This window comes from Arvicanthis niloticus, chromosome 2, assembly GCF_011762505.2.
Source record: "Arvicanthis niloticus isolate mArvNil1 chromosome 2, mArvNil1.pat.X, whole genome shotgun sequence".
Classification (NCBI taxonomy): domain Eukaryota; kingdom Metazoa; phylum Chordata; class Mammalia; order Rodentia; family Muridae; genus Arvicanthis; species Arvicanthis niloticus.
This window is the reverse complement of record NC_047659.1, coordinates 29,730,871-29,753,832: the sequence shown is the minus strand read 5'-3', so window position 1 is coordinate 29,753,832 and position 22,962 is coordinate 29,730,871. Positions and strand designations below refer to the sequence as shown.

At 42.8% G+C, this 22,962-nt stretch overlaps 1 protein-coding gene across 2 annotated transcripts in view; it reads left to right on the top strand.

The window, feature by feature from the left end:
• Cacnb4 (calcium voltage-gated channel auxiliary subunit beta 4) overlaps positions 1-22,962 on the top strand; it is a 244,806-nt gene that overhangs the window by 202 nt on the left and 221,642 nt on the right. Inside the window, exons 1-2 of one of the 2 annotated variants that reach the window (XM_076928741.1) lie at positions 52-194; positions 393-476. In XM_076928741.1, the coding sequence (XP_076784856.1) occupies positions 186-194; positions 393-476 (93 nt within the window). In that variant the 5' untranslated portion in view covers positions 52-185. Of the gene's footprint in view, positions 1-51; positions 195-392; positions 477-22,962 lie in introns of those variants that run through there. The other variant, XM_034494568.2, reaches the window with a different exon arrangement.

Sequence of the window (22,962 nt, the reverse complement as noted above, 5' to 3'; positions counted from 1 at the left end):
GTGCCGCGAGTGCGGGGCGCTGGTCGCGAGCCGCCGCTCCCTCCTCCGCGCCTCCCGCCCGCTCCTCCCCTTCCTCCTCCCCTCCTCCTAGCCCTGCTCCCGGGCTCAGCGCTCGGGCTTCAGTGTCCGCAGCCTCCTGTCGCCGATGCCGGGGACTCAGACCCCGCACCCGCGACGCTTTGTTAATGGATGTGGTGGGTGCTCGGGACCACCCAGCTCGGGGTTGCGGGGATGGGGGTGGGGGCGCCGGAAGGCGCCGGGGAGACTAGGGCGAGGGGCTCGGGAGGTCCCCGGGGCACGGTTCCCAAGGAGGACTCCAGCCCCGGATGCCCGCTCGGCTCAGCGCTGCGGTCCTCACTGGCTTCTTTGTGGCCCCGGTGTGTCGAGTTCAGGTGGCCCGAGGCACCACGACCCGGAGGAGCAGGTTGAAAAGATCCGATGGCAGCACCACTTCCACCAGCTTCATCCTCAGACAGGTAGGAGGTCCGGGCGCCGGGAGCCCGCACCGAGCGCCGTCCCCTGCCCCGGAGCGCGAGTCCGGTCCGTACCGCTCGGAGCTCGGTCCTTGTCCCTCTGCTCCCTGCTCCCCTGTCCTGGGGTCCAGCTGCCCCTACCTCCGCTTCCAACTCCGTCCCTCTCCTGGTACCCTGGCTACCTAGTGTTCGCACCTCGACATCTTTCTGTCGCTCCGGGAAGTAAGTTTGTATTTGTGTACTTGCGTTGGAGAGGAAAAGGGGGACACCGAATTTAAGAGCTAAGTGTTCCTGGCCCACCTTCGTCGCACGGAGGGACGTGAGCGACCTGATTTGATGCGCTATTGAGAGTTAGTGGATTTCTCCCATCTTTGTCCTATTTTGAATACTTTAACATTTTTGAGAGAGTTCTCTGAGTTCTGGCCAAGAGAAAAACACTTTAGAACAGAAAAGTTTAGTCTCGTTTTGGCACCGCTTCATCGATTTCGTGTAATCACGAACTGACGGGGACAGCGGTCTAGTGAGATCTAAATAAGACAGCGCGGGCGCAGTTCCCAGGGTCTGGCTGCCCTGAACCTCGCACTGGCTTTCCCGTGTTTTCCTCGTGGACAGAGGCAAGTAGTTTGAACCGCAGGTCGCTAGCAATGCTCACTCCTCTGGTGCCTGTCACCTTAAGGAAGGAAATCGACCCTCTGCTTTTGCGCTACCCAGTGCTGCCAATAAAGCCTCCGGAGCCACTGGGTGCTGGAGAAGGAATGCAGAAGTGGCTCACCTTGATCCTCCTCTGGAGTGTGCTCCTTCCAGGTGACTTAGGAAGACTTTGGTCATTGCCCCAAGAAGCTTTTATCCCAGGTTCTGCCCTGGACTGCTGGAGCGACCTTGAGAAATACTTTTCTCTCGAGGTCACCCAGAACGTGGTGTCCTGTGATTCTAACTTACTATGGCAGCCGCGGTGGGTTTTTTTTAAAATTAGTTTAAACATATTTTCAAAGTAGAACACGATTTAGACTCAAGATTGGACTCTGACAGCTTGAAAGGTCTATAAATCGCATTTGGGTAATATTTCCACGCAGGTTTGTACTTCCTGCAGAAATAGAAATTATGGCCATCATTCTGTGACTCAGTATGGTGTGCTCGAAGCATGTACAGTATTTAAAACACATTTCATTCCGCATTTTGAATTTTGAAAGAACATTGTACCCTCTTTGCAGAGCTGGGGTTATTTGTGTATTTGATAAGGGGAAGCCATTGCTCAGCTTAAAATATTTTTTGAGTTATGCAACTCTGAGTTCTTTATGTTTATTTTGTAGATGTTTATTTTAGTAGTGTTTTCTTATTGCAGATTCTTGGAACTACTAATTTTACAGTAATGCATTCTGTGAGTTGTTTGACTAATACTTTTGAATTTACACTACCACTGCACTACTTTATACTGAGCCCAAACAAAACAATATCTTTTTAATATTTGGCTAATTTTCTAATCAGTAGATGATTGAAACACACACACACAATGTTGTAGAGTGGGTCTCTGTGTGTAGGCTTAATGGAAAAAAATATTGCAAAGGTAATTTTGGGAATTACTTGGACCAGGGAAGATTTTGAGAATAAATATAGTTCATAAATATTTTGGAAAGTGGGCATTTTAATTTCATGAAATGTTCAAATTCAGGAATTAATTGTAATGAACAATATTCTTAATTTTGGCACAGAAACTATGTCTATTTTGGGGGAGAACTTCATAGCATAGTACACTCCTGTACATGATCTAATTTAAATAGCATCATGCAGACCTCTTTAAATGAATTAGGGGGGGGGCGTGTGTCTGTGTGAGTGTCACTACTGTGAGTTTGTGGAGGTCAGAGGACAACTTAGGAGTCACTTCTCTCCTTCCACCTTGTGAGCTGAGGGAATTGAGCTCAAGTTGTCAATTAGCTGGCAGCAAGCACGTTTGCCATCTTCCAGCTTTTAAACTCTTGATACTAGAAGTGATGGAATTTCCTGGTGTTGTTTCACGTTTACTTTGCTTCAACGACAGGAGAGAGTAGAGAGACCAATTGGATTAGTCCAATTTTTCCATTGTGGAGATAAAATACTGAGAAAAATCAACTTAAAGGAGAAAAGATTTATTTTTGCTTCATGGCTTCCAAGATTGCAGCCTGTGGTCACTTGACCGTGATGAGGCAGAAAGCCATGAAGGATAGGTGGCAGGGAGGGCCGCTGACTTCACGGCAGTTGGAGCAGAATGACAGATCTGGGAACAGAAGCAAAGGACTGGGGATAATACAAACCCTTCAAGGGCATGACCCCAAAGATCTGCTTCCTCCAGCTATGCCATACCTCCTACAATTTCCACCACCTTCAAAAGCCCCAGTCAGCTATGAGTTCAGCAATGGATTAATCCACTCAGCAGATCATCCCTCATCGTCCAAGTGCCTTTGAACCTGCTGCACTGGGAACCAAGCCTTCAACTTACTAATCACTGGAACATCCTTTGTGTTCAATCAATTACATCCATAAAAATAAAGTTGCTCGTTTCTTGGTCCTATCATTTAATGGAGGAAGGACCTTTCATGAAACATATTCCTTGTGTTGCATTAACTGTGGAAGACAGGTCAGAGGTCAGAGGGCCAGTTACAAGATTAATAATGAGAACAGTTTTAGTTCTTAGACCTGGTATATGTTTGCTGCCTTCATGTGTGTATGCACACACGGGAACCGGTCTCAAACAAGGCTGTTGAGAAAGAGAGGTTGCCCAGTCCTACACGGCTTGGTCTAGGAAACCTGGCTGAGAATGAAGGAATGACAGACAGCCAGGAAATGACAGGGACACATGCAGAAAAGCTAGGACAGGATGAGCTCTGCTCACCCCCGGGATAGAGGGCACCTGCTGCAGTACTCAAACAATTATGTTTGGCACAAAAAGGAGGTCTTCTGGGGTGTCTGTAGGGTGGCAGTCTCGGGCTGTAAACACCAGGAGGGGCAAGCTGTGGTTGATAGTTTCTACATCCATGGGTCAATTGCTACTAAACACTCTGCCTTGAGCTCCACCCAGGCAAGGCTTTGTCATTTCCCCCATCTGCTAGATCGCTAGCTCCTACAATTTAGGAGAGATGAGGGTTTGGAATGAATCCAGAGAGCCACTAAATGGCGTCTTGGAGGAAAGGTAAGAAGACGAAATGATTTGCTATTGAAAGGAGAGAACGGTAGAGGCGATCCAGAAATGGCTTAACCATGATCTTCCAAAGTGTACATAGTCTGATGGCGTCTTCTTGCCACACACAAGATGAAATCCAAGAGCTGGTTGAAGTTAGAAGGTAATAAGAACTTCCAGTGGATGCTACTCTCATGGGGATGGCTTTCTCAGTGTGGCCGTGGGATTTTTTTTTTCCCCGCAGGAGGTCTCAGATAGGCTGTTTATGGATAGAACATGTATCTGTGGCTCACATCTTGGAGAAGTTAGCAGTTGCTTTACATCCAGCTCCGTGTCAGACACTGCGAGAGAAGAGTGAAGAGGCTTAGATCTCGTACTCAAAGATTTTTATCGTTGAGTTGTGGAGACTGATAGGTCACCAACAGTCCAGGGAAGGTAATAGCAGGCATGTATTGCAGCCAGGGACTGTGTGCACTGAGGATCACAGCACCAGGGTCTCGAAGCATTTTTGTCATGAATGGCAGAGCATTAAGTTAGTCCTCGTCCCACTTGGGTTTGAAAAGAAAATCTGATGGAAGGTTAGTTGGCTTTCTTCTTATTGAGTAACTTTTATGAATCCCTTTATAGGGTCTGGCCTTTACCTGGCAACAGCATCATCCCCAGCTGTAATCTCTTGTGTCTGGATTCAGAGCTTAAGTGCACCATCCTCTTGACACAGGCCCTTTGCACATGCCAAGCACCTATGCAAAGTACATTACTTTTCTCTTTGCCTATTACCTCTTAATATCTCTCAAGATCTAAGAGCTTAGATTTTGTGGAGTTTCCTTTTCTCTCTCTCTCTCTTTCTTTCTTTCTTTCTTCCTTTCTTTCTTTCTTTCTTTCTTCCTTTCTTTCTAACACACTCTCTCTCTGTAGCACAGGCTAGCCTCAAAGTTACATCAATTCTCCAGCCTCAGCTTAAGAATTTAGTCTTATTTCTTAAACTCCCTGATTGATTATATCAGTTTTCTAAGTAGGTGCTTATCAGGCAGAGTACGAGTGCTCAGATTTCAGTAGCACCTTTCCATTGCAGTTCAAGATGGGCTTAGATCTCTCTTACTGTCTATCAGGAGAGTGAGGGAATGTCTGCACTTTGTTGAGCCTCATCCATTTGCAGGGCATGCCCATTTGAGTGAAGGAAGAGAATGAGTTTGGGGATGAAGTTTTGTTGCAAGGAAGAAATTGTTCCCTAACAAACCTACCCCCAAATTCCATAGCTTAAAACAATTCTGTTCTGAGCACTGACCAGACAGCTTTTCTGCTTCTGTGATGTTACGTGGGCACAGGGATGGCGGGGAGGTCCAAAATAGCCTCACACATGTGGTTGGCAGTTGGCGCAGGCTACCGGCTGAGAGCTCTGCTGGGGCTTTTGGCAGGGCGATTGGTTTTCCTCCATCTGTGGTGTGCATGGCAGTTTGGACTTTTTGGTGATATGGTGGCTGTAGTCTAAGCTGGACCACCCCAAAGAGCAAAGATGGCATCTGCAGCTGCCCTAGACTTCAATTTCAAACACAATACATCACTTCTTTTGCACTGCATAATGTAAAATAGGCTTAAGAGCCTACCCCATTTCAAGGAGAAAAAAGGGAAAGTATCTCTGTGGGTGTATGTACCCATGTGTGCACATCTGCCTTGGACTTGTGGAGGTCAAGGGACAACCTAGTGGAGCTGTTCCTCTTCTTCTTCCTTGATGTGGTTTCTGGGGTTTGAACTCTGACTGTTGGGCTTTCATGGTAAGCCCTTTATCTGCTGAGCCACCTCAGTGGTCCTGTTTGATGAATCTTAAGTATGCTGTCACTTAAGGATAGAGGGAGCTTGGTGCAGTGGTAGTGTGTACCTGAAATCCTAGCTACTGAAGAGGCTGAAGCAGGCAAATCTCTTGAGCCTCAGATCTTCTTTAGATCTAAAGCAAATCAACAACAAAAATCAGAACAAACAAAACAGAAAGAGGCTCTGTAGACATAATGAAAATGATCTACTAAACCCTCACAACAAGCATTGTATTGCACCAAGACTCTGAAAGCGATATATATATTATATAAATATATAATATTTATATTATATATAATATCAATATATATTAATATATTAATATATATTATATAATATATTAATAAATATAATAGTACATATTAATATGTTAATATATAATATTATACTTATATAATATTATATATAAATATATTTATATAATATAATATATTTATATAATATAATATATTATATATAATAGTAAATGATTAATGACATATTTCTGGAAGACTATTTAGCCATTAAGATGCAGGGATGACATGAAAGTACATTTAAACATTTATTCAAAGTACACTGAAGTGTAAAGGTAAGCCACAGAATAAAATAATGACATCACATTTAGAAATAAGAGCTTGCAGGACAGAAGACAGGAGCTGTAGCTGTCTGTGGAAAGCTCGTGGTTTTTTTTTTTTAAGGTATGCTAATCAGATGATCCTTACAATGATTCAATGAACCCACATTGTATTTAGAGATCGAAAACATATGCAGATTCTGAGTTGATACTATAATAAAACAAGTTGGCAGAGAAATTCTTTGGGTTATAATTTGGGTACTGGTTACAGACACATTTCTCTGGTGAAATGTGAATTCATCAACAGAAGGTATCTGCTTTGTGCACAGCTCTAAGAATAATCATATGCCTAGAGGCATGTAGATATGCCAAATTTATCCATAAACTCGGAATCACACAGTTTTAGAACAGGAAGAGATTGCAGAAGTCAAACCTCCCAGTGTCTTACTTCCAGATAACTAGAACATAGGCCTGGCATAGGACAGAAAGAGCACACTGCTAGAGGTGGAGCTGAGACGGTCTTGCCTCCTTCATTTTCTCCACCACACACTCTAACCCTGGGATAAAGATGGACACAGATTCGTGGGTTCATGAAAGGGCATATGGGGTTCGTTCCTCTTTAAACCCCAACTACTCATTTATTTCATGAGGTTATTTAATTATTTTGCTTTTGAAATAGAGAATTGTTACGTAGCTCAGACTGGTTTGGAATACACATCCTCCTATCTCAGCCTCCTCAGTGCCGTGATCATAGGTCTGGCCCTGGTTCTAGAGGTGACATTACTCTGTGTAGATGCTTAGAAGAACAAAGTATCATTTGGAGGGTCTGGAGCCTGGGTTTCTTACTAATTCTATCATGGATGGTCCTTTTTGCTTGTGTGTTCGCAGTTTGCAAAGGATTGTTTGTCTGTTTACTTAACTAGTAAACAGTCAATAGATCAGCCATAGTCTTTCTTTTGATCCTATCAAAATCACTTGTATTTCCCCCTATCTCCCATGGACTTGAATATAGGAACACGTTTAAACAGATAATGAGGGAGATCAGAAACTGGGCCCAGAAATTAGTTAGAGCATGAAGCCACCTTTGATAGTTTTATTTCATTTTATTTTATCGGTATAGGCATTTCATCTATATGCATGCCTGTGTACCATGTGCTCCCTGGTACCCGAAGGGGTCAGAAGAGGACATCAGATCCCCTAGAACAGAAGTTACATATGGTTGTGAGCTGCCATGTGGGTGCTGGGAATGAATCCAGGTCCTCTGTAGGAGTAACTAGTGCTCATAACAACTGGGCCGTTTCTTCAGCCACAAGCCACCATTACTGTTGCTCAGGAAAGCTATGGAGAAAATTGCCAGGAGCTGGACAGAGAGGAATCCAGTTGGTAGGAGCAAGAGCCACAAGGAGATGCTGCCTCTGTCAGAGTAGCCACTTGGGGTAGAGAAGAGGAAGAGAAATATCTGCTCTCTTCCTTTTCCCTTCAGGTGGCCACTGGCTGCCTAGATGGGATCCAGCTGGCCTGGGAGCTTAGGAAGCATCCTATAGGCCTGGGCCTTGGGGTAGGGATGGGAGGAGCTGTGAACCCTTTTTATATTTTAGCTACAGCACAGCAGGCAGTAAAGAAGTATTTTCATCAACAAAGGTGGAAGGTTTATTTTTTTTTTGTCTTCCTTGTGCTGTAAGTGGGTCTTGCTTCCTAAATAGTACAGTCCAGTCGCAGTGAACTTTAAGAAAGCATTCACACTTCCTTTGAGACTGTTCTGTAGGGTGGAGCTTCCCAAAGCACAGTCTAATCTAATAAAGCAAGAAAAAGATTGGCTTCTCTCCTGGCAAATGCTGCTTTGTATGGAACTGGATGTGTGAAAAACTGTGATTGAGAAATCTAATAATGACTGGGCAGCTGATCAGTTATCCATTGGTTACCTCTAAGTCCCCTGCCCCTGCCTGCCCTTTCTGTTTCTATGTTCTTAACACGTGTTCCCTAAATTCTATTTCTGCAGAATAAACGACTATGTGTCTTTCAGTTTAGAACGGTGAGATTTTATGGACATATAGAATAAGCTCTGATTCAAGTGTTAATCTTCCTGGGAAGTTACAGGAAACTGTGTAGAAAACTAGGCTGAAAATGAAGGGCTTTGCGTCTGTTCCCACCTGATCATAGGTCCCCCAGTTGTCCCCTACTGCAATGTACCTGGGTATGCTACCTCCATACTCAGGGGATCAAAACAAGGGCTGAGCAGAGGGGAATGTTGTTTAGTCAAATGACTGGGTAGTTAATTGTAGAAGACTCTCCAGCCCTGTCCCCTAACTCATGATATCTGCCTCTGCCATCCAGATCTGTCAGAGTCTCCTAGCTGGGGGAACAGGTCTTCCAAGCTTGTCTTCCTTAGAGTTTGCCCTTTATGGGTTTAATTTTCAAACCTCAGACTCAGAAGCAGGTGGGCAGCTTGAGGCTCACTTGTTATCACTGGAGACTAGGAGATGCCTCCTGGTACTTGGGGATGAGGCATGCATGCATCCCACATCCCAGTTGGTAGTACTATCCCTATGATGCTTTCAAGGATTTTGGAATAGTGCAGCCTCTGTTGGCTTGTCCTTTGCCAGAGCTTTCTGCCCAGCCCAAGTGGCGAACCTGGACAGTTATGCAAATATGTCCATCATTACCCACGAGAAGACAAAACTACTCACTCACAGATTCTTAAATGACTCCCCATATTAGAAAATATCAAACTGCCAAGGCCTAAGAAGAGCCATGCTGTTAGCCCCATAAGAACATTCTGGTTCAAACAGTTGATATTGTCCCATCATCTCAGTTGTATACTATCATCCTTGAACATACACAATGGACCCAGAACACAATGAAGCAGAGTTCTGTGCTCTTCATTCTGGAAGACTGGAAGTTCTCACAAAAGCTCATCAAGATTCCAGTCCACAAGACTTTAACTGGGGGGAGTCAGGGAATCTTGCAGCGAGGTAGGAGCTATGTTGGCTTCCTGTCACTAATACCAGAGATAATGAATTTCTAAGGAGAGATGAGGCAGGGGGCATAGCTCAGTGGTAGAGGACTTTCCCTAGCATGTGCAAGGCCCTGGGTTTGATCCTATGCACCAGCAAAGAGAAAAGACTTACTTTGGCCCGTGGTTTCAGAAGTTACAGACCATGGCCACTTGGCTCTGTTGCTTTGAGACAATGGAAGTGCCATATCATGGTGGGGACCTGTGGTGTCCAGGTAAACTGCTTGCGTCAGGCCCCACAACCAAGAAAAGAAAGGAATTCTATGAACTTCTCATGGGTCCCAAATAATGCCACCTTGGGGACTAAGCCCTCAACACTCGACCCTTCAGGGGACACTAACCCAAACCATAGCAGGCCAGCTACAATATAGCTTCAATACTATGGCAGACCAGAAATGTAGAGGCTTGTATCCATAAAAAAAACCAACCAACCAACCAAACAAACAAAAAACAAAAAACCCCCCAAAAACCAAAAAAACAAAAAACAAAAACAAAAAACAAAAAACAAAAAATAAAAAAAAATAAAAAAAACTACGATGTAGATTCAATTTTAAGCGAATGTATTTATTGCTTTTGAGTAACAATAACAACAATCTGTGTGCTATGGCAACCTGTGGGCCCGATCGAGCACACTAAAGCATTATCAACGCTTGGCTTGAACATAAATAGTACATTGGAATTCCTTGATGGTAGTTCTCATTATTATTAGAGTAAACACGGTCCTCTGGAAACTTTCTTATTTCTTTAACATAACTTGATTATTACGCACATAAATAGAATGGAAGTAATTACTCGAATCAGAAGGGATGATACTCAGTATTTGTATTGGGATACCGAAAGCATTAATTAGGTGGAGGCTGTAAAAATTGTTTAACAGCTGTGGAATCCTGCAGATCATCTTACTGATCATTTGGATGACAAATGGTGTCTCCTTTATGTCTTACTTTGTCTTCTTCCCCGTTGGTAGATGTATCTTCCCTTTGCCTGGCGGCTTAATTGCTGTTGCACTATTTGTTTTGAGAGGAAATATTTTATAAACATGAACTCAAAAAGAATATGAATGTTTTTCTCCTGGGCTGTCAGAATCACCAGAAGTGGTGAACTTACAAGGCACGGATGGGGTCTAGAAATGATACCTTTCCCAAACTTCTTACAGGATTTTTTTTTCTTAGTCGTTTCTTTCTTTCTTTTTTTTTTTATACACAGAAAAACAGTATGGTGGAAATACACAGCACATCATGTGCATTCATTCATCATCCCATCATCATTTCAAATGGTCTACTGCTGTTGTTAACTGTTCAGATCCTTATTATGGTTCAGTATCAGACAAGTGGATAAAATGCCTGTGCTCCTTAGTGGATACAGTTACTCCTTTTGTATTGTGTGTGTGTGTGTGTGTGTGTGTGTGTGTGTGTGTGACAAAAATGAGAAAGGCAATCTACTCTCATCACCCCACAATTTTATCATGAGTATCCCTCACACACGTCCTTTTCCTTATTCTCTATAACCTAGGCAACAGCTAAGCGACATTGTATATTCATCTGTTCTATTTCACGCAAATAGAATCACACAATAACATGTGTTCTGTTGGAACTGTTTCTAAGGACTTATTCCCTGCTCCAGGGATCGGTGGCAGCCAGCCTTGGAATAAGGGTGTGGCGCTGACTGATCATTGGAAGTGGACTTGCCTTTCAGTGAACCTTGTTAGGTTACGTGGTGTCGAGTGGGATGGGGCATCCTTGGGTTTATTTGGAGCTGTGTTCTCAGGTCTCATTGATGAGCGTTTGTTTGTTTGTTTGTTTTGGCAGAACTATTTTATTTCATGGAAATCAGACCCCCAACCACAGCTTGTCATCAGGAAAAATTTTTTAAATTTTTTATTTTATGTTGTATGAATGTTTTGCCTGCATGTGGAGGCCAAAAGAAGGCATTGGATTCCTGGGATTGGAACTGCAGTTAGGGGTCATATGGCTGCTGGGAATTGAACCCAGGTCGTCTGGAAGAATAGGCTTAGTCACTGAGCCATCTCCAGCTCCGGGAGAGTTTTATAAAATAGGATGTTGTCCACAGAAGGAAAGAAAAATGTTAGAGAAATGAAAGCTACTATGTCTTCAATAATTTTTAATACTAGAAATACCTTGGATACTTGTGATTTAAAATTCTTATATTTTCATCTAGTTTTTTTTTATAATAATGTATATTTGGTAATTATGATATTTCTTCCTTTCTTGAGAAATAAGATCAGAAAGAATGCAGTGTGCCCGAATCCAGATCTAAGTGCAGGATCTATGGCAATTACTGGGTGTACAGGACTCTACTCTCTGTGTGGCAGGTGCTGTTTAGTAATATTTCAGTACTTCCCTGGGGGACAGAAGTCAATTATTACACGGTTGTATGAGAGAGAAATAGGTCAGCTGCACACGGTCTTTGCTAATTTCCGAGAGCTTGAGGGTGCTTTAGTTTGGGGGAGATGCTTGATTTCTTTTATGTTAAGGACTGTGCTGGTGAGCGCTAAGGTTTTCATGTGCTATGGTTATTATATCCTTTAATGTAATGCAAAGCATTCCTTTTTATGCAAATGAAAAGTAAATCACACAATATCTTTATTTAAATGTGTCAAATCTGCATTGTAATTGTGATGTGAACCCTGGGTATTATTTGTGGGTTTATTTCTGTATTAGTATGTATGTTCAATAAATGTCATACTTCCAAATATTTTGCTGACTGAAGTTCTATATAAAAAAATAGTTTTTTTTTTTTTTTTTTTTTTTTTTTTTTTTTTGACAGGGTTTCTCTGTGTAGCCCTGGCTGCCCTGGAGCTACACTCTGTAGACCAGGCTGGTCTCACTCAGATTCACTTGCCTCTGCCTCCTGAGTGCTAGGATTAAAGGCGTGTGCCACCACCACTCGGCTCTCCAGAGCTTTTTAAAGATAGTGTCGTCAGTGAAACTTACACATGTCCAGTTTACACAGAGGCTTAGATGTCAGTCATTACCTAAACTTCAAAACTCAGATCACTTCTGGCCCTTTTAAAAATAACAACAATGCCGGGCGGTGGTGGCACACGCCTTTATTCCCAGCACTTGGGAGGCAGAGGCAGGCGGATTTCTGAGTTGGAGGCCAGCATGGTCTACAGAGTGAGTTCCAGGACAGCCAGGGCTACCCAGAAAAACCCTGATTTGAAAAACCAAAAAAAAAAAAAAAATAAAAATAAAAAAAAAATAAATAAAAGTAACAAGAAAAACAATAAAACCCTCCAAGCCATGCACCTTGGAGTCATGGAGTTTGGAATCGTGGACCTTGGAATCACAGATCTTGGCATTCTGTACCACGGGCTGGGCTCCAGGTGGAGAAGAGGCAGCTGAGAAGAAATGGGAAGCGCTCTGGAGGGTTGGTGAGGTCGTGGAAGGAATGGCTACTCAGGTGTGGCTTTCTGTCTCCACAGTCATGTTTTCAGACTCAGAACTGCTTGCCTTTCCACCATTGTATGAAATGGGAAGGGCCTGAAGACACTCTGGGTTAATGAAGAACCTGTTTAAAAACCACTAAGGTTGTAGGAGTCTTAGGAGGTTCTTTTCCTTCATGTATTGTCACTTGCCTGACTTATTCTTGGCATGCTCCTTTCACTCTTTGTGTGTGTGTGTGTGTTACCCAGGTCCACTTGCCTCAGTTCATTTCCAATGTGAGATTCTCCCTGCTCTTCTTGGCCACTTCGACTTGCTGGGTACCCAAGCGTACATACTGTGTCTTAATTTGACATGTTTTCTTCCTGTTACCCCCTCTATCATAATACTCCTCCTCTTGTGATATGTATCTGTCTGAACTCTCTGGAACCTTCTCCTCCCAGAAGCCCACTCACACACAGGGCTCTCCTTCCCTGGTATGGCCCTGGAACTGTTCTGCCTATTCACTTGTTAAGTCTTCCTTTATGTAATGTGGCCTGTGTGTCTTCATCTTCATCACTGATGTGCCATGTGAAATGGGGAAAGAGGAGCTGAGGAGAGGAGAAGTTGAAGTGTCTGCAGCAACAGTGTACCTTAGGCTTGGCCACATTTTCCACACGGAGACACAGGACCTCAGTGCTTTGCCCTTGGCATTCCTGGTTGATAATCTGCTGCCCAGCAATGGAGGGGTGCACCCTCCTACAGCTGTTCCTCACCCTGTGAGAGCATCACTGCTTCCTTCTAAGATACTGACTCTCAGCTCTGTGCACCCTGGCCTCTCTGTACAAGACTTCCTCATCTCTGGGACGCACAGTCTCCTGAATCCTTATGTGGCACTTGTTCCCTGTATCTCCCAGATCCTTGGTAGAGCCAGCTTTTGAAGCATTGGTTACATCTCTCTGTAGGGTTCTCTCTGGGGATGAGACATCATTATGCTGTTCAGAACTGAACTCAGAACTTGATTCCAGTAACTGGTCTCCCACAGGGTAGACCTCACTTTGATACAGACAAACTGTATCACCTTTTAGCACAGTGGCAGTCTATATATAATACCCTTGTGGTGGGGTAGTAGAAGAGGAAGGATAGGAAAAGGCAATAAGACTGAGTAGGAAAGACTGGAGAGATGGCTCAGTGGTTAAGACCACTGACTCCTCTTCCAGAGGTCCTGAGTTCAATTTCCAGCAACCATATGATGGCTCACAACCATCTTCAAAGGGATATGATGCCCTCTTCTGGTGTGTCTGAAGACAGCTACAGTGTACTCATACACATAAAATAAATAAATCATAAAGACTGGGTAGGAAACCTTGGGATAGGGGGTTTGGGATGTCTAGAGAGAAAGAGTCATTGGTGGAAGTGCTCTGGTTACATTTTTTCTTTTCTTTTTCCTTTGTTGTTCTTCCTCCTTTTCCTCCTCTTCCTCCTCCTCCTTCCCATCCTCCTTTTCTTTCTTTCTTTTTTTTTTTTAAGATTTATTTATTTATTTATTATGAGTACACTGTAGCTGTCTTCAGACACACCAGAAGAGGGCATCAGATCTCATTACAGATGGTTGTGAGCCACCATGTGGTTGCTGGGATTTGAACTCAGGACCTCTGGAAGTGCAGTCAGTGCTCTTAACCACTGAGCCATCTCTCCAGCCCCCCTCCTTTTCTTTTCTCTTCTTTTTTGTCAACTTGACACGAGCTAGAGTCATTTGGGAAGAGTGAATCTCAGTTTAGGAATTGCTTCTTTCTAGCCTGTGGGGGCATTTTCTTGATTAATGCTTGACGTGGGAAGGCTCAGGCCACTGTGAGTAGTGCCATCCCTGAGAAGGCGATCTTGGGAAGTATAAGAAAGTTAGCTGAACTAGCCTAGGAGCAAGCCAATAATCAGTGTTATCCCATGGGCTCCACTTCAGTTCCTGCCTCGAATTCCTGCCCTAATTTTCCTTCAGCAATGGATTGTGACCTGGGACGTGTACGGCAGATAAACTCTTTCCACCCTAAGCTTTTGGTCATGGTGTTTATTACAGCAACAGAAAGCAAACTACCCCAAGGGGTAGCTCAGGAAGACAGATAAGACCCAACTTGGTTCATTTCAAGGTTTCTTTTCTAACTGTATCTGTTAGGAATCTTCCTACCACGAAGGAAGAGAAACAGCAAAGACTGGCTAATGCAAAGCATAGAATTCTTGGTTCACACTGTGAAAAGGCAGAACTGGATGCCATTCTTCGGGGTCTCTCTTGGTTCATCTTCTGTTATCTTGACATACATTCCTCAATGTGCAGTTCTTCGTCCTAGCCAAGGCCTCTATGTATCCCCTGTCCTGGTGGCACCATTTATTCATAGTCCTCTCTTGTAGTAGTTCCTGCAGAATAATAAAAGAGAGGAAGTTTGTATCTGATTTTTATGGGTACATTTCTTGAGCCCCTTGGAGCTCACACTAGACACACGTTACTTGAATCTCAGTGGCCGGAATCAACTCTCAGGAGCCACACTGTGACTGCGACGTGGCCTTCAGGTATCCATCTTTAATAAGACCTTGTAGATAATTGAGGGCTGGAATTTCTGTTGAAACTGCCTGTTTTAATTTAAAAAAAAATGTGTGACGTGTCCAATAGCTGACTAAGCAGTAAACTTCTGGGATCCCACCCAAAGACTGGCACTGCAGTGGCTGCTTGAATGAACATTTCCTGGGCCTCAGTTTTTCTTTCTGTAGAGTGAGGGTAAAGGTTTGACTAGGTAATTTCTAAGGATTTAAGTTTTCATCAAACCTCATTGCTAGATGACTTTGTCTGTGGCTACGGATGGTGACCAACTCATTCATTTTGGTAAAAACAAAACAAAACAAAAACATGGGATTCAATAGTATAGGGTCAGAACACTTTGGTTCCTAGTTTTCAAAATTATATGTGACACAAGAGTCTTCAGAAATAAGGCCCAGAGACTCATGAAAGACCATTTATATACTTCAGTTTGATGAAGAATGGGCAGCTGTATGGGGTTGCAACTGGACCAAAAGGCATGATCTGCTGTGATAGACTTGATGGGAAACCCAGCCAACAACGTGATGTGTGTTTCCTTGGCCTGTGTAGCATCCTTTCTCCTGGGTTTGGGGTTGAACCAATTTTAAATGAGGGAAAGAGCAACTTCTTCTAGAGCTTGCATTAAAGGAGAGAAGTTTTGAATTCTGAGGCCTAATGTGGGAAAGAGGGGTTTGGGTGATAAAGTGAGAGACTTTGCTTTCGTGGTTTCCCAGTCTCCCATAATTCAGATTCTCGGTACGTGCCAACGTAAGCCCAACATTGGCTTTTGTAGAGAGCCTGTGTCACTTCACTGGCGGGACGGACTAAAACCCAGGGTTTTCAGTGTCTGGAGAACCTTAAATGAGTTATAATGTAGCAGAGGGACGTTACGGAGAGAATCACAGGCAGAAAGATGATTTGAGATGGAACTGGAATGTATAACTTTCAAGCAAATGCATGAAAGGATGTGCAAAGAATAGAATGCGCTGTCAGGATGAAGTATTTGTGAAATATGAGACAGTTCTCAGAGATGCATCCTGGACGCTATTAAGAGGAAATCTGCTGAGGAGAAGTGTGACTTCTGCTATTACGATGATCACAGCCCCAGGATGAGCAAGTAACTAATGGGGCTTTAAATCGGTAATAAAGAGTACCGGGACCTGCCATATTGGAAGGTAGCTGAAGGTGAGAGCAACCGCAAGGTGGATTCTCATCATTTGAAAACACTGCACAGCTTTCTGTATCAACGTAGCTTCATGTCATTCATTTCTCGGGGGTTTGACATTTGCATGTATAGCTCAGCAGGATTGCCTGTCTTCCAGTAAATGAGGCAGGGATTCTATTTTTAAGTGACATTAACTATTTAATGAGTAGACGCTAGCCAGTACTTCTGGAATGACAGCATGCATTTTCAAATTGCCTTGGTATTTTAAATGGGATGTTTTTGTCTTCAAAGACTCTTAGGTATTACATCTCTGGACAATTTGGTGTCATTTGAACAAATTAACCTTCAGAGAGTAAGTAATTTGGTATAGTCTCTTTGTAAGAAAGAGACTAGCCTTCTGGCTCTTTGGCTTGAGAGGATTTAGCAAGAGGACCAGATAAATATGCTTCAGTCAGAAGATAATCTACTAGAACCTTGAGTTTAAACTTTGCTGACTCCAGGATTGTGAGAAATAAATTCCTATTCAAGCCACCTATTCATTGGTATTTGTTATAGTGGCCCAATAGCTTCGTATGGTTAGGAAACTGGCATACCTTTATTATCCTACCTCTCTTCCAGTCACCAGCACATGTTCCTACAAAAAATGTACTTAATCCTGCCTTATTCTGTAAGTGATCTAAATGATCTTGTGTAGTATCACAAGTCAATGGCACACTGAAGGAGAAAACACAGATAAGATGATATGTCAGCCACACAAATTGTATGGTGACCATATCTTTTTTTTTTACTAACTTGACTGTGACTTTTATAGGTTGTAAGATTTGAAATGTCCAAGGGTGAAAACATAACTATTTAGAAAAAGTGCTAGTATTTTCCAATTCTGAAACTAGAGAGAACTCTGTGTAAGATAGTAAATTATACTCTAAGTAATTAAACTCTGTGATGGCCCCAGTGTTCTTTCATAAATCCTTCCATGAAGATAATATTTCTTAGTATGCTGTTGGACAGTTCAATAAAAGTAACTATGTAGAAGCAATTCTGTATGGGTCACAACATCTGTGATTCTCAAAGTAGCTGTCCATTATAGTCATCAGATAAGTATAAATATCCTTATGCCTGGACCATATCTCAGTCTAATAAAGTCAAGGTTTCTAGGAGTGGAAATTGGATATCAATATTTTTTCAAAACATCCAAGTTATGAATGGAGCTTGTTAGTCTGAGGTAATCCAGGGAAAGACTTCTCAGTGGCTCTTTCCAATAAGGACTTGTTAGGCAGGATAGGTTAGGTGATGCTGCAATAATAAGCACTTCTTCAAAACCACCTCCCAGGTTTAATTTTTTACTTGTTTTACTCCTGGGTTAGCTGAGGGTTAGTGTTTTGTTTTCTCTCCACTAAGTGACTACCATTTGGAACATCTCTGGCTGCAGAGGAGAGATTGTGTGAAATGAAGGTCATGTGCTGACTCTTGGAGCACCACTTGGGAAGATGCTAAATGCTGTAGCCTGGAAACCAGAGGAGACACTAATTTGTTTTGTGTTTCTTCACTTAACATTCCATAGGCAGGTGGGCAGTTAAGGGCGGTGACACAGCCTAATTTCAAGACAGTGGTGGTTCAGGGATATACTTGTGGATGGTTTTGCCATTCTTAGCATCTGGAGTCTATTTAGGTCCAGTATGGCAGTGTGACTATTACTGTCTCTATTTCCAAGGCAGCTCAAAAGTGAAAACAAAGAATAAAAGACTCCATTTTTAAAAGAGATGACCAGAAGTTTTATATATATATATACATGAAACGACTGTATGTGCTATTTATTTCACTTCCTCGGTTCTGTCAGTCCTCATTGGAATAATATATATATATCTTACAATCCATCTATATGAACTTTGTCACGACACTCTTTTGCCTTTAAAGCAGGCTGAGAAATGTGGTTTTTAAGTTTCCATGTGAAGGCTGAAAATTGGAACAGATCTATTTTGGGAAGGAAGGGGAGAATAAATGTTGGGTCCAGCTAGGCAGCCTCTGCCTCATCACAGTAGTGTGGTTTTAGCATAGAAATCTTCAAAGGCAATCACAGATGTCATCCTTGGTAATCAGTGTATTTTGAGATATGTTGATGGGGTGGGGACTTTATGTGGTTTCTTTTTAATGCTGTCTGCAGCAATTCTAGAGACATCTTCAAGGCACTCAAGGGCTCTGTGAAAATCACAGATGTAGATGAATGGAGAATTTACATATGTTGTAGAGAATCTGCCCTAAACGGTGGTTCTCATAGAACTTTGTGATGATGGTGTATTGATGAAACTGAATGGTCCTTCTGTTCACTGTGTTGCAAAAATTTATCTCTTCTGCATCTTGGTTTCTAGCTTGAGCGACTGTTCTGTCTTCTAATATTGTCAGTCTTCTCTCATTATTTCCTAAGTTCATTCTCCTCTGTTTTACTGATGTCCACACAAACTCAGAGAGACTCTGACAACATGCACAGGATCAAGACATATGGGGTCCCAAGTCTGATAGGGGGAAGTGAACACTGGATCTCACCCCTAACCAAGAAACTATTTGCAATTGATACCTACTGGTAATGAGGAAAATTCGTGTTTTTTTTTTTTTTTTTCAATGGAGTCTCACTAGGTAAATCAACCACACTCCAGGGCAGGCTCACAGCCCCAAGAGTAGTTGGCCAACACAATACAAGTTCCATGTTTAGTTTTTTGGTTTTGTTTTTTTGGACTTTAGTTTTATTTTGGCATTTTTGTCTTATTGGTCTTTTGCTTGTTTGCTTGCTTTTTGTTTTGTGGGGTTTTTGATTTGTTGGAGAGAGAGAGAGAGAGAGAGAGAGAGAGAGAGAGAGAGAGAGAGAGAGAGAGAGAGAGAGAATAATGAATAATGTTGGATGGAAGGGGAGAATGTGAGGATTTGAGAGAAGTTGGGGGAGGGAAAAACATGATCAAAAAATGTATATTCTATAATGTCCAGTGGATTTCAGTTGGGGGTAAATGTAATCTAAGTGTCTTGCTGTGGCCTGTGAGACTCTGTAGTGATTTTCTTAATGTCAAACTCCTACATCATCCCCCAGCTTAAGTCTTCTTCTCCTTCCTTCCCTTATCTTCTTTATGTCCTTCAAATAATCAACATTAATCCTGCCTCTGCATTTTTTCCATCTCTTTCCAGGATGTTCTATGTAGTGTTTTCTAAATGACAGGCTCTTCTTCACTTTTCATACTTCAGCAAGAATTTCCCCTTCCTAGTGAATTCTCCTTTGACTGTCTTGTCTGAGGCTGACCCTACCCTTTGTATCACATTCCATTTCTAGAGAAATGACTGTATGTGGTGTTTATTTCACTTCCTCAGTTCTATCAGTCCTCATTGGAATAGTTTCCAAACGTGCGGACAACTGGTATACCCCTTTATGTTCAGATTGACAGATGAAGCTGCTGGAGCTTAAGTGTTTAATAAATGTTGATCAGTAGATGCATAGAATGACAGTAACTTTTGATCTTTAGTAGCTGGTTAGGAGTCTAGCTAGACAGTCCTGACTCTATATTTATTGTCACTAATTATTGGAATTATGCTAAGAATGTTTTCATGTTGATAATTTCCTTAAAGAATTGGGGTATTGGGTGATGGCTCAGTGGTTTACAGCACCTATTCTTGCAGAGGACCTGGGTTCAGTTTCCAGCCCCACATAGTAGCTCACAACCATAGATAACTCCAGTTCTATGGGATCTGATGCCTTCTGCTGAACTCCATAGGTACTGGGCATTCCCAAGGCAGGTGTACATATGTGCAGGCAATACACATATATTCATAAATAAATCTTAAGAATTTTAAAAGTGAATTCAAGTGTCTTACTGAAAAGGAAGGTTTACAGATGACCCAAAATACAGAGGTCTTTTTAAGAAGAAATTGGGGTTACTAGGAAACACACAAATATATACTCATGGACCTATAATTTCAATCCTAAAGAAATAACTGTGAAGACTTTTGCATGGGCAAACAATGGAAAGCCATGCAGACACATGTCCACTGTATTAGTGGCCACCACAGCACACTAGCTTTGTGCAGTTTCCTTCCTAATATACTTTTCACAGAGATATAACAAAAACCCATATCCTAAATCCTACATTAGGAGATCTGATGTCAGGGATATTCTCAGTAACTTGGCAAACTAAGGTGTTTCTGGGCTTCCCATCCTGGATCTTCATGGGACCATTTCTGCAGTTGCAGAGAGCATCAGAGGAGTCCTGTTGCTCGGCACCAACACCAGCCTGGGCTCCTATTCATCCTGCTGCTGATGCTTTGGTGTTGCTCAGAATCAGCTATTGGGCATCGCAGTTCCCGCAGACCCGGATCCTTTCTTCCCATAGTTTCTTGAAGAAGGCCTACTAGACTCTGGAATGTGGGCAGAAGGTAGGGGAAGGCTGTGGCAGAGAGGCCTGTGTGCATGGCTCAGCCTAGACCAATGGAGGTTGTCAGTCAGCCAGGCTAGACTGTAAACCTGGGGTAGTTAGTGGAGGAAGGAGGGAGAAGCCCCTAATGCAGGGCTTAGGATATCTTTTTGTAAAGTAGGTTAGGAAGAAAATTGCCTATGGTGGCCACTAATACAGTGGACATGTGACCACATGCTTTCATCTGTCATGAGACAGCTCATTTGTGCCTCCCCCCCATGCTGTCCCCTTTTCTGAAAGACTCCCACTCGTTTCTTCACAATTGCATAAATGTCACATTTTCTACGCATTCTTCTGCAACAACACTCCCGGGGCAAAATTAGTTTCTTCCTTCCATAGTACATGCAAAGTGCTTCTCACATTGTTTTGAAATATGTTTACAGGTCTCTCCCATTGACAGTCAGCCAGCAAAGACTTGGCTGTGTCTTCGTTTTCATCAGAGGCAGCACAGTGGAACGGTTGGTAGGATCAGCTGTGGAAGCAGGGAGAACACAGTATGAGTCCTGGTGGCTTTGCTGATTTTATTAGAGACTGGCTCTCTCTATGTCGACCAGGCTGGTCTTGAACTAGCCATCTCCCCGCCTTTCCTCCTGAGTATTAAAATTATAGTCATGTCCCCAGCCTGGCTGTATGGTTTTCTCTTTGTGTGACCCTGACCAAGTAAGAATAGTCCCAAGGCTCATTTTTCTCCCGTAGAAAATGGGGGTAATGATACAGCTGTCGGAAGATGCTGTGAGAATTTTTGAAGAATGAGATAATGTATGTATGTATGGCATGCGTAATATTTTATTTAAAAGCATGATCCACTGTATGTACTGTTACTATTAGGCAGGGGAGGGAGCCACAGTTTGCACGTGAAGGCTGGGCGAGGGGGGGACAACGTCTGGGAACTGGTTTTCTCCTCTTAGTTTGGGGATTAAACTCAGGTCATCAGACTCGCATGTCAAGCGCTTACATCTGCTGAGCTATCCCACTGAACACTTTTCAAATGGGCTGTGAAGCATAACTTATGTACCGAAAGCTGAAGGCAGAGTAGTGGTTCTCAACCTGCGGGTCGTGACCCACAAAAGATATCCTGCATATCAGCTATTTATTTATATTATGACTCATAACAGTTAGCATAACTACAGTTATGAAGTGGAAAGTGAAATATTTTTTGGTTGGGGGTCACTGTGACATGAAGAACCATATTAAAGGGTCACAGCATTAGAAAGGTTGAGAACCACTGCCCTAGAAGGAAGATGGTGGTGGCAGCAAGGGTGCCATTGGTGGTTCTAAAGTCAGGGTGGTGTGGTAATGCACCGTAGCCACAGGAAGGGTGATGCTGGTAAGGATGGATGGAGGTGACAGTTTAGTGATGGGGTTAGTGCTATGGTAGTGATTTGGTGTAGTGGTAGTGACGGGAACTTGCTGCTGATTGAGCTGATGTATTAAGGTGGTGACAGCAATGGTTGTGGTAGTAATAGTAAGGGAGGTGGTGGTGGCCGCGGCGATGTGGTGGTGGTTATGGTGGTGGTAGTGGTAAAAGCAGCTAGTGGAGATGACAATGATGGTGGTGACGGCAAGGGAGCCAGTGTTGGTAGAACTTTAATGGTGGTGGTGGTGGTGGTTGTGTTGGCAGCATTGAAGCTTTGTGAAAACAAGTTTGTTTCTGGAACTGAATCCTTCATCTCTGTAACAGCCTACCAGCTGTTCTTGGCCTCCAACTCCTGATGTCCACACAGCCTTGCCTTCATCTTGCTTTTCTGTAGCTCCCTTCCCATAGGCTAGCTTAGGGTTCTTCATCCTGGACACTAGTTGAACATCAGCTATGTGTGCAGCAGTGTCTGGGATCTTTCATAGCCTCCTATGGTGCCTGCTCCATGACCTCCTTCACACGATCTTGCTTTTCTGGCCCTAGAGACTCTTTAAACAACCAGTTTTATGGTTTATTTATGAAATAAAACACTTTGCTGGTAAAAATGTCTCCCAGAGAGCACAGTTGGCAATGCAAAGTCAATTTTCTTTTTGTTGTTGTTTTGTTTTACATTTATTTAGCATGTGTGTATGTGTGGGATCAATTATCTCTTTCCAACACGTGGGTTCTGGGAATTGAACTTGGGTCACGAGACTTGGCATCAAACACCCTTACATGTTGAGCCGTCTCTCTAGCCAGGTGATATCAGATTGACAAATCTGCCCACATGATCTCTTCTGTTGTCTTAAAAACATGTGTTTAATTATTTTCACACAAGCAATTTCATTATCGTGCACTGTGTCCTGGGTGTCTTGCTTGTTTATTTATATACTTAGCAATTCTTTTGTTTATAGTTACAGAACAAGTCCTGGCTTGTTCACAGTTCGTAATCATTGCATTCATAGAATGTGGGGGTGGTGTCTGAGTTCTCACATAAATATAATA